The sequence below is a fragment of the Pristiophorus japonicus genome, chromosome 12, assembly GCF_044704955.1.
Source record: "Pristiophorus japonicus isolate sPriJap1 chromosome 12, sPriJap1.hap1, whole genome shotgun sequence".
Lineage (NCBI taxonomy): Eukaryota > Metazoa > Chordata > Chondrichthyes > Pristiophoridae > Pristiophorus > Pristiophorus japonicus.
Window position 1 is genome coordinate 47,788,818 of NC_091988.1, and position 12,280 is coordinate 47,801,097.

At 44.0% G+C, this 12,280-nt stretch overlaps 1 protein-coding gene across 24 annotated transcripts in view; it reads right to left on the reverse strand.

Moving 5' to 3' along the window:
* LOC139276737 (plasma membrane calcium-transporting ATPase 2) overlaps positions 1–12,280 on the reverse strand; it is a 430,975-nt gene that overhangs the window by 286,858 nt on the left and 131,837 nt on the right. The window contains exon 6 of one of the 24 annotated variants that reach the window (XM_070894737.1): positions 3,115–3,132. The exons of 21 other annotated variants lie outside the window; for them this stretch is intronic. In XM_070894737.1, the coding sequence (XP_070750838.1) occupies positions 3,115–3,132 (18 nt within the window). Of the gene's footprint in view, positions 1–3,114; positions 3,133–4,834; positions 4,850–12,152; positions 12,168–12,280 lie in introns of all 24 variants that reach the window. 2 more of the 24 variants (XM_070894738.1, XM_070894734.1) reach the window with 2 other exon arrangements.

Genomic DNA, 12,280 nt, shown 5'->3' on the forward strand with positions numbered 1-12,280 from the left:
ATTTCTTCTCCCAGAGGGTTGTGAATCTATGGAATTCTCTGCCCAAGGAAGCAGTTGAGGCTAGCTCATTGAATGTATTCAAATCACAGATAGATAGATTTTTAACCAATAAGGGAATTAAGGGTTATGGGGAGCGGGCGGGTAAGTGGAGCTGAGTCCACGGCCAGATCAGCCATGATCTTGTTGAATGGCGGAGCAGGCTCGAGGGGCTAGATGGCCTACTCCTGTTCCTAATTCTTATGTTCTTATGTTCTTATGTCATGCCTTTGTATACACATGTAGCCCCTGATCAGCCCAAAGCAGACAGGATGCTTGAACCTAATGTTGTATCCAGGTGTTTTGAGATCAGTGAAATGATGAGCAGAACAACTGAACAGAAAATAATTCAAAAGAGCAGAGCCTAGCACCCTCACAACTTCAGATCACAAAATCAAGGATGCACTTTTGCAGTTTCAAGCACATTTTTCATTATTGTTGTGCCATCAACTCCAGATGTGCAGGTATCATGCTGTCAGCAACACGAGCAAATATACATTTAACAACATCTGTTCAACTGATGGCAACAGAAACTGATTTTTCTTGGCTCTCTGGTACTCTGACCTCCAATGATGACCTTCCAAATGCATTTCAGCTTACTTTCATTGTGATATAAAATTGCACATGACATGAGCACGGATGATGCACTGGGCTGGCTCAATGTGTGTTCAGAGGCTGGAACTGGGTATTTTTTTTTAAAGGAATAATAATAAAAATTGAACTCCCATTAGAGGCAGCAATTTGGAAAATGGATGTCTTTTCCGTTTCCCTAACTGGTCTTCAACAGGCTGACAGGATGGTGGAGACAAAGCAGAGGGCAGCAACACATGGAGGTGTGAACAGAAAGAAAGCATTTTTATCTATAATGTATCAGGTGTTGATTTATTTTTCTCTGTGATAGTGGATATGTTTTGATGCGCAAACAAAATAAGCATAATTCAGTCAGGCAGAGTCAGCATGGATTTATGAAGGGGAAGTCATGTTTGACAAATTTGCTGGAATTCTTTGAGGATGTAACGAGCAGGGTGGATAAAGGGGAACGAGTAGATGTAGTGTATTTGGATTTCCAGAAAGCATTCGATAAGGTTCCACATAAAAGGTTACTGCACAAGATAAGAGCTCACGGAATTGGGGGTAATATATTAGCGTGGATAGAGGATTGGCTAACTAACAGAAAACAAAGAGTCAGGATAAATGGGTCATTTTCAGGTTGGCAAACTAACCGTGGGGTGCCACAGAGATTAGTGCTGGGGCCTCAACTATTGATAATCTGTATTAATGACTTGGATGATGGGATCACGTGTAACGTAACCAAATTTGCTGAGGATGCAAAGATGGGTGGGAAAGCAAATTGTGAAGAGGGCACAAATAATTTGCAAAGGGATATAGATAGGCTAAGTGAGTGGACAAAAATTTGGCAGATGGAGTGTAATGTGGGAAAATGTGAGGTTATCCACATTGGTAGGAAAAATAAAGAAGCAAATTATTATTTAAATGGAGAGAGATTACAAAATGCTGCAGTACAGAGGGATCTGGGGATCCATGTAAATGAAACACAAGAAGTTAGCCTGCAGGTACAGGAAGTAATTAGAAAGGCAAATGGAATGTTGGCCTTTATTGTAAGGGAGATGGAGTATAAAAGTAGAGAAGTCCTGCTACAACTGTACAGGGCATTGGTGAAACCACACCTGGAGTACTGCGTACAGTTTTGGTCTCCTTATTTAAGGAGGGATATACTTGCATTGGAGGAAGTTCAGAGAAGGTTCACTAGGTTCATTCCTGAGATGAAGGGGTTGCCTTATGAGGAAAAGTTGAGCAGGTTGGGCCTCTACTCATTGGAGTTTAGAAGAATAGGAGGTGATCTTATTGAAGCATATAAGATTATGAGGGAGCTTGACAGGGTAGATGAAGAGAGGATGTTTCCCCTCGTGAGGGAATCTAGAACTAGGGGGCATAGTTTCAGAATAAGGGGTTACCCATTTAAAACAGGCATGAGGAGGAATTTCTTCTCTCAGAGCGTCGTGTATCTGTAGAATTCTCTACCCCAGTAAGCTGTGGAGGCTGGATCACTGAATATATTTAAGGTGGAGATAGACAGATTTTTGAACAATAAGGGAGTCAAGGGTTATGGGGAGCGGGCAGGGAAGTGGAGTTGAGGTCAAGATCAGATCAGCCATAATCTTATTGAATGGCAGAGCAGGCTCAAGCGGCCAAATTAAGAGCAAATTATTAAGAGCAAATCAATTGGGATTTTGAAAAGAGTGAATTTAAATTATTTATATTTAAGTGGTATCCACAATATTTCAAGTAAAGCATTCTCTTGACTTATTCGAAAACCAAACACACATGAATTGAAATTATGGACTTTAAATGCATGGTACAAATAAATGTGATGAAGGTCTGTTTTGCTGTTATACTTGTCTCTTAACCATGCGGTAATTTTACAGGTTAAAGACATATTGGGCCTGAAATCACGCTCCCCACGGGCAGGTACAAAGTGCGCACGCGCCCATGGGGTCCCCGCAAGTTCTGGGTTTAGGTATAAAACACATGCGCCTAAACCCGGCACTTGCAATCTGTCAAAAATATGTTTGACAGATCGCATGCATGTGAAGGAAAAGGACCTCCACGGGCAGAGAGTTGTGCTATTTGGCCCACTCCTGCCCAGCGACTGTCATTCAAATTCTTACACTGGTAAAAGCGTAAGGCCTGCTTTTACCAGCGTAAGAAATAGAAAAATAAAACGTTATCACTCATTTATATGTTAAAAACCCTGTCCAGTAAGGTAAATTTCTTTTTAGCCCTGTTAAAATATATTTTAAAAATTTCAAAAAAATAACATTTTGTATAAAATATTCAATTAAATCACATTTTAATAAATTTTAAATGTGTAATGTGTTTTTAAAATTTTATTTTCGGTGTTCCTGTGTTTTGAGAGGTATTCATATTCATACTTATCGCAGTTCCGTATTAACGGAATTACTATAAGTATGAAAGGGAATCCCCCTACTCGGATAGGGTGGGCTGGCCCATGTGATCGCAGAGATCCGTACGAAACTCCTTATGATCCTGAGATACGTGGGCCCCTATGCTGGCCTTCGCATAGAGCCCAGGACCACAAATTGCCGAACCTCTGGGACCGCCAGGTACTTTTGTAGAAATTATTGCGGTCGGAGGCATCTGCCCGCGATTTCTCTGACCACAATTTCTGGGCCAATGATTGTTTCATAGGAGAGAGGTGCTTTCCTTTCCCGAACAACACAAGTGTATAAATATGCCAACAAATTAAACTAGAAATGATCTGAATATCTAATTTTAAATTAAATGTAAAAAAACACTTTACAAACACACGAGAAGTCACTTGGTATGCTATCTTCTGTGATAATGTAAACCACAAGGGAAGAGATGTACTTTCACAGACATTCTGAAAATGTATATGCTAATAGATATCCCCAAAGAGAATTGCGCAGATGTGATTGGAATAAGACACCAGATTCAACACCACCAGTCCATACATGTATAAACAGAGCAGGAAGAAGTTTAATCATGTTACTAGATCAGGCAAGATTTTAAAAAACTCAGACTTCCATTTAAGCATTCCACAAAGTATATCTACCACCTACAATTATCTTCCCTCATATGCTCCAAGTACTTGAAATCCTAGGGTGTATTTTACCATCCCCAAACCTCTCTCACCTGAAACTATTCGTGCATGCATTAACTTCACAAGATGACAGGAAAACGTACTCCAACACGCTTGGAAATCAGGTAGCGAGAATTCCGATGTCATTGGAATATTAGAACTGCTGTCATGCTGCCAACAGTGGCCATGGTGAAGCATTACCCTGGAGCACGAGCATAGCTGGAATGAGGACACATGATGGTGCTGTCTCTAAAGATGGCAAAACATCCGGACCCTCCTGCCAGCTCTCTTGATGACCATAAAGATGACAAAGCCTGCAGACTCAAGAATCTCTGAAAGTGCAATTGCAGGTAGATAAAGCCATAAAAAGCCCAACAGTATTTGGCTTTTATACAGTGGCATAATGGGCAGAAGTAAAGAAATCATAGTGAAGTAAGCACAAGGCAATGATTAGGTCACAGTAATTATACCGTGGGCAGTTTTGAGCACTCCATTATAAGATAGGAGATTGAAGCCAAAGACAGCGTAGAACATAGATTCACCAGGATGCTGCCAAGGATGGAAAGCTGCAGTTATGAAGAGAGATTTGCGGAACGGAGGCAATTTCCACTGGAGCAAAGAAGGATCGAGAGCAGTCGTGTGGAATTACACAGAACTCTTACTCCCCAGCACCAGTCCTATTCTGCTCGTCTCTTAAATATGTAGTTACACTGTGCAGTGAGAGAGATTAGTCTGGGAATGATTTTACCTCAACAGCACAGAGTTGAGATTTGGGCATCTGGCTCTCCCTTCAGTGTCAGTGTGGTTCTTGAACAAAGGGGCTGCAAAGCATGAACAAACAGATGACAGAGAGCATTTCACTTGTTCCCCAATGTTCAGAGATACACCAAAGGGTTTGTGGTAATGGATTAGAACTTCCAGGCTTGTGCCAAATATCTGAAGCTTGTGTCTTAAACATGTCCGTTCCACTCAGTCAAAGATTTTATCCACATCAAGGGAATGTGCACCTTCACTGGTTGTAGCAACACCCACAGTTATATTTAGCCTGTATATCTTTTAATGTCTATATTCATAGAATCATACAGCACAGAAGAAAGCTATTTGGGCCATCGTGTCCATGAAGGCTCTTTGGAAGAGCTATCCAATTAGTCCCACTCCATTGCTCTTTCCCTGTAGCCCTGCAATTTTTTCCTTTTTAAGTTTATATCCAATTCCCATTTGAAAGTTACTATTGAATCCGCTTCCACCATCCTTTCTACAATGCATTCCAGGTCATAACAATTTTATCAGCAAGAAACCTTTGGTGTTGATACCAAGTCGGTTAATTTAAGGGTTAAGTCATGGCAGGAGAGCCCGGCCCGATGTCATGCTCCTCCTGTGCTATGTGGGAAGTCAGGGACGCTTCCAGTGTCCCTGACAACTACATGTGCCGGAAGTGTGTCCAGCTGCAGCTCCTGACAGACTGCATTGTGGCACTGGAGCTGTGCATGGATTCACTCTGGAGCATCCGCGATGCTGAGGATGTCATGAATAGCATGTTTAGTGAGTTGGTCACACCACAGGTAAAGGTTACATAGCTGGATAGGGAATGGGTGACCATCAGGCAGAACAGTCGAAGGAAGGTAATGCAGGGGTCCCCTGTGGTCATCTCCTTCCAAAACAGATACACCACCTTGGGTACTGTTGGGAGAGATGGCTCATCAGGGGAAGGCAGCAGCAGCCAAGTCCATGGCACCAGGGGTGGCTCTGCTGCACAAGAGGGCAGGAAAAAGAGTGGGAGAGCTAAAGTGATAGGGGATTCCATTGTAAGGGGAATAGATAGGTGTTTCTGCGGCCGCAAACAAGACTCCAAGATGATATGTTGCCTCCCTGGTGCAAAGGTCAAGGATGTCTCGGAGCAGTTGCAGCGCATTCTGGAGGGGGAGGGTAAACAGCCAGCTGCTGTGATACATATATGTAACAACGATATAGGTAAAAAACGGGATGAGGTCCTACAAGCTGAATTTAGGGAGCTAGGAATTAAATTAAAAAATAGGACCTCAAAGATAGTAATCTCAGGATTGCTACCAGTGCCACATGCTAGTCAGAGTAGGAATTGCAGGATAGCTCAGATGAATACGTGGTTTGAGGAATGGTGCAAGGGAGAGGGATTCAAATTCCTGGGACTTTGGAACCGGTTCTGGGGGAGGTGGAACCAGTACAAACTGGACAGTCTGCACCTGGGCAGGACCGGAACCGCTGTCCCAGGCAGAGTGTTTGCTCGTGCAGTTGGGGAGGGTTTAAACTAAAATGGCAGCGGGATGGGAATCTATGCAGGGAGACAGAGCGAAGTAAAAAGGGGGCAGAAGCAAAAGGTAGGAAGGAAAAAAGCAAGAGTGGAGGGCAGAGAAATCAAGGGCAAAAATCAAAAAGGACCACATTACAACATAATTCTAAAAAGACAGAGAGTTTTAAAAAAACAAGCCTGAAGGCTCTGAGTCTCAATGCAAAGAACATTTTGTAATAAGATGGATGAATTGACTGCGCAGATAGCTGTTAACGGATATGATGTAATTGGGATTACGGATTCATGGCTCCAGGGTAACCAAGGCTGGGAACTCAACATCCAGGAGTATTCAATATTCAGGAAGGCCAGACAGGAAGGAAAAGGAGGTGAGGTAGCGTTACTGGTTAAAGAGGAGATTAACGCAATAGTAAGGAAAGACATTAGCGTGGATGATGTGGAATCTATATGGGTAGAGCTGCGAAACACCAAAGGGCAGAAAACGTTCGTGGGAGTTGTGTACAGACCACCAAACAGTAGTAGTGAGGTTGGGGATGGCATCAAACAGGAAATTAGGGACGCATGCAATAAGGGTACAGCAGTTATCATGGGTGACTTTAATCTACATATTGATTGGGCTAACCAAACTGTAGCAATACTGTGGAGGAGGATTTCCTGGAGTGTATAAAGGATGGTTTTCGAGACCAATATGTCGAGGAACCAACTAGAGAACAGGCCATCTTAGATTGGTTCTTGTGTAACGAGAGAGGATTAATTAGCAATCTGGTCGTGCGGGGCCCCTTGGAGAAGAGTGACTATAATATGGTAGAGTTCTTCATTAAGATGGAGAGTGATACAGTTAATTCAGAGACTATGGTCCTGAACTTAAAGACTTCGATGGTATGAGACGTGAATTGGCTAGGATAGACTGGAGAATGATACTTAAAGGGTTGATGGTTTTTTTGGCAATGGCAGACGTTTAAATATCACATGGATGAACTACAACAATTGTACATCCCTATCTGGCGTAAGAATAAAAAAAGGAAGGTGGCTCAACTGTGGCTAACAAGGGAAATTAGTGAAAGTGTTAAATCCAAGGAAGAGGCATATAAATTGGCCAGAAAAAGCAGCAAACCTGAGGACTGGGAGAAATTTAGAATTCAGCAGAGGAGGACAAAGGGTTTAATTAGCAGGGGGGGAAATAGAGTATGAGAGTAAGCTTGCAGGGAACATAAAAACTGACTACAAAAGCTTCTATAGATATGTGAAGAGAAAAAGATTAATGAAGACTAATGTAGATCCCTTGCAGTCAGAATCAGGTGAATTCATAATGGGGAACAAGGAAATGGCAGACCAACTGAACAAATACTTTGGTTCTGTCTTCACTAAGAAAGACACGAATAACCTCCCGAATATACTAGGGAACCGAGGGTCTAACGAGAAGGGGGAACTGAGAGAAATCCTTATTAGTCAGGAAATGGTGTTAGGGAAATTGAAGGACTGAAGGCCGATAAATCCCCAGGACTTGATAGTCTGCATCCCAGAGTACTTAAGGAAGTGGCTCTAGAAATAGTAGATGCATTGGTGGTCATTTTCCAACATTCCATGGGCTCTGGATCAGTACCTATGGATTGGAGGGTAGCTAATGTAACCCCACGTTTTAAAAAAGGAGGGAGAGAGAAAACAGGGAATTATAGACCAATTAGCCTGACATCGTGGTGGGGAAAATGCTGGAATCAATTGTTGAAGATGTAATATGTAATAGCAGTGCATTTGGAAAGCAGTGACAGGATCGGACCAAGTCAGCATGGATTTATGAAAGGGAAATCATGCTTGACACCTCTTCTAGAGTTTTTTGAGAATGTAATTAGTAGAGTGGATAAGGGAGAACCAGTGGATGTGGTGTATTTGGACTTTCAAAATGCTTTTGACAGGTCGCACACAAGAGATTAGTGTGCAAAATTAAGGTATTGAGGGTAATGTATTGACGTGAATCGAGAACTGGTTGGCAGACAGGAAGCAAAGAGTGGGAATAAAAGGGTCCTTTTCAGAATGGCAGGCAGTGACTAATGGGGTGCCGCAGGGTTCAGTGCTGGGACACCAGCTATTTACAATATACATTAATGATTTAGACGAAGGAATTGAATGTAACATCTCCAAGTTTGCAAATATCACTAAGCTGGGTGGCAGTGCGAGCTGCGAGGAGGATGCTAAGAGACTTGGATAGGTTAGATGATGCAGTATAATGTGGATGTGTGAGGTTATCCACTTCGGTGGCAAAAACAGGAAGGCAGATTATTATCTGAATGGTGACAAATTAGTAAAAGGGGAAGTGCAACGAGACCTGAGTCTCATGGTACATCAGTCATTGAAGGCAGGCATGCAGCTACAGCAGGCAGTAAAGAAGGCAAATGGCATGCTGGCCTTCATAGCGAGGGGATTTGAGTATAGGAGCAGGGAAGTCTTACTGCAGTTGTTCAGGGCCTTGGTGAGACACACCTTGAGTATTGTGTGCAGTTTTGGTCTCCGAATCTGAGGAAGGACATTTGCTATTGAGAGAGTGCAGCGAAGGTTCACCAGACTGATTCCCAGGATGGCAGGACTGACATATGAAGAAAGACTGGATTGACTAGGCTTATATTCACTGGAATTTAGAAGAATGAGAGGGGATCTCATAGAAACATAGAACATTCTGATGGGACTGGACAGGTTAGATACAGGAAGAATGTTCCCGATGTTGGGGAAGTCCAGAGCCAGGGGTCACAGTCTAAGGGTAAGCCATTTAGGACCGAGATGAGGAGAAACTTCTTAACTCAGAGAATTGTGAATCTGTGGAATTCTCTACCACATTGGTTGTTGAGGCCAGTTCGTTAGATATATTCAAAAGGGAGTTAGATGTGGCCCTTATGGCTAAAGGGATCAAGGGGTATGGAGAGAAAGCAGGAATGGGGCACTGAAGTTGCATGATCAGCCATGATCATATTGAATGGTGGTGTCGGCTCGAAGGGCTGAATGGCCCACTCCTGCACCTATTTTCTATGTTTTTATGTTCTGTCTTTTGTTGCCAATTAAGGATTATGGGCCCAAGTTTACCCCCTCTGCTAGAATGGCACACCGGCATGAAGTGTGCGGACTTTGTAATACAGAAACGGCACTGATTTCTTTCCTCCGTATTCTCCACGTTGGTTCCAGGCCTGTGGCGCAGTGCATCGGAACGCGTGGTGGGCAAAAAGTGTGCTGGCAGCTGCGCGCGTGTGCAGTGGAGTTTGCGCGCGTGCGCAGTAGCTCCTGCTCCTCCCAGCACGTCCTGTCTCCGGGCGACCCTATCCCTAGCCGAAGGGATGACACGATGTTCGCATCCCCTATCCCGGGCCGAGTGGCCTGCCGCACAGGCCGGCCACTGCCTTCCCGCGCTCTCTGAACAGTTCCCATGGCAACACGGCAGTATGGAGCGTGTACACAGGGAGATTTCGGCCATTTTGTTTGCAGTGTTAAGGAAATAATTTTGGCAGTCTATATAATATACTCCAGTACATAAACTTAATTACTTTGAGCATGCATATATGACATATTTACCAAGCACTCTTTTCAGGAGACAGGACCCTTTTTTTTTGGATTAGCAGCCCTGCCAGAACTTACCCCTTTAATGTCTATGTATCTCAAATAGAATCAGCATTTTACATGATGACTAAGTATGCTGCAGTAGGTGAGGTAGAAACTTTAAATTTTTTATTTATTGATTTTTTATTATTTTTTATTTATAGATTGATTGATTGATTTATGTATCATTTATTATTAATGATGGTTCTTTATTTTTAAAAGTGAAGTGTTTAATGCTTTGGAAAATCCTCTAACTTCCCTTCCCCACCAAACCCTGTCGCCCCCCCGCCCCATCTCTGGCTATCTGCGCCTGATTTCTAAAATGTCCTCAAGGTTTTTCAGAATATACAAAAGTAGACACTTACCCTGGCTTAAGTTAGTTTGGAGCAACTATTTTCTGGCCAAACTCACTTAAATGGCCAAAACAGGCGTAAGTGGCTGGGAACACCCACTTTTGAAAAAAAAACTAAACGAAAAAAAAACCTAACTCACTCACTTACACTGGCACAAATTAAATGGCCAGAATTGCAACTAAAAAGATACTCCAGAAAAATCAAGTTGCTCCAAAAAAAATGGAGCAACTCCTGGGGAAATTTAGGCCCTTTATGGGCCCAAGTTTCGGCCTCAGTTGCTCCTGATTTTTTGGAGCAACTGGTGTAGAACGGAGTATCTTAGAAATTCAAATTCTCGGCATTTAGTTTGCTCCAGTTCTAGTCAGTTAGAACAGTTTCACTTTGGAACAGAATTTTTTTTCCAAAAGGGGGCGTGTCCAGCCAATTACGCCTGTTTTCAAAGTTTTGGCAGTGAAAACTTACTCCAAACTAACTTAGAATGGAGTAAGTGAAGATTTTTGTACGCTCGAAAAAACCTTGTCTACACTTTAGAAAATCAGGCGTAGGTTACAAATCAGGCGTAGGGAATGGGGAGGGGGGGGGGTTTAAAGGGAAGTTTACAAACATTAAACACTTCAGTTTTACAAATAAAGAGCCATCATCAATAATAAATGATAAAAACATCAATAAATCAACCAATAAATCAATCAAAAAAAATTAATAAGAAATAATTTTTTTTTAAATCAATAAATAAAACATTTTCTACTTACCGACTGCAGCACCGGGAGCCCTCCAACAGCGTGCTGGTATTCCCCCCACCCCCCCAGTGTGTCTCTGTCAGTGTCTCTATCTCTCTGTCTGTCTGTCTGTGTGTCTCTCACTCTCTGCCTTTCAGTGTCTGTGTTTCTGACAGCGAGGGGAGGGGGAGGAGGGGGGTAGAGGGAAAGAGGGGGGGCAGGGGGAGGGGAGGGAGAGAGGCAGAGGGGGAAGGGGAAGAGGAGGGAGGAGAAGGGGAAGGGGGGGAGGAGAAGGGGAAGGGGGGAGAGGAGAAGAGGAAAGAGAAGGGGGGGAAGGAAAGGAGAAGGGGGGAAAAGGAGAAGGGGGGGGGAAAGGAGAAGGGGGGGAGGCTGAACGGGCCGGGCCCAAGACTTCGGGCAGGGCCCGTCCCCAGCACCAGATTTACAGGTAGGTGGTGTTGGGTCGGGGTCGGGAGCGCGGGTCGGGTCCAGTCGGGGGGTCGGGTCGGGTCCAGGGCCGGGGTGGGGGGAGTGGGAGACGGGTCAGGGTCGGGTCGGGTCCAGTCCGGGGGCGGGGGGGGGGGGGCGGGGAGGTGTTGGAAGCGGGAGTCGAGTCGGGTCGGGAGGAAGCAGGAGCTGGGCGTGGGAGGCAGCCTTATGCACGCAGCCCCAGTGAGGCCATTCGGCCAGGGCTAGGGGCTGCGTGCTTCGGGCCCCTCCCACACAGTTTTGGGCGCCTGGAGCTACTGCACATGCGCGGCCACTGTAGCGCGCATGTGCAGAGGTCCTGGCACTGTTTTCAGCGCAGGGACCTAGCTCCGCCCCCTACAGCTCGTACTGCGCTGCGCCCGGCTGCAGAGGACCAGCAGGGAGCCGGAGAATCTGTAAATTTTTTTTAGGCGCACTTTGTGGCGCGAAAAACAGGCATCCAGGTCGGGGCTGCGCCGTTCTAGGCGCGGCCCGAAACTTAGGCCCTATGAGTCTGCTCAATCTGTCGAGTGGCTCTGTCTCCTCTTTGTGCACCAGTGTAATAAATGGCAAAAATATAAACTTCCTTGGTCTATATTTCTTTATGTACTTTAAGTGCTCGTGGGACAATTACCTCACTAAGCATGGAATTTCACAGCAATGGTTGACATTCTCTGGTGATTTGATGACCAGCAGTTTCTCTAATCTCCACATTGAAAATCCTGCCTGACTATCTTTCGTTCTGTTTCTAACTGGGCTAATTGTATTGTGCTAAACTTGCACTTCGGTCCATAGACTCTGGGGAACGTTCTGAGGGAATACATTTTTAGAAGGCCACAAATGCCTAATTAATAGCTGCAGGATTTGATTCCATTAACTTTCAGTTGCATATATTTGGGATAATGCCTCATTATTTTTAAGCAGCCGAAGCTAACAATACTTGCCTCCCTTGTAACGTGACATTTGGCACAAAGCAATCTCTGCTTTTATTTTTACGTGATTCAACCTGTATTTTTCAGCAAGCAAAAAGTTAAGAATCTTCAAGCTGTCTGTTTTAGCATGCTGACTACAACTTTTAAAATTTCGTTCTTACCTCTTATTTGTTTTTTTCCTGTGAACACAAACATCTTACAACTTCATTGTCCCAATGACACTGGTAGGAGATTTAATAGAGATTTTTTTTATTATTATTAAAGGTTTT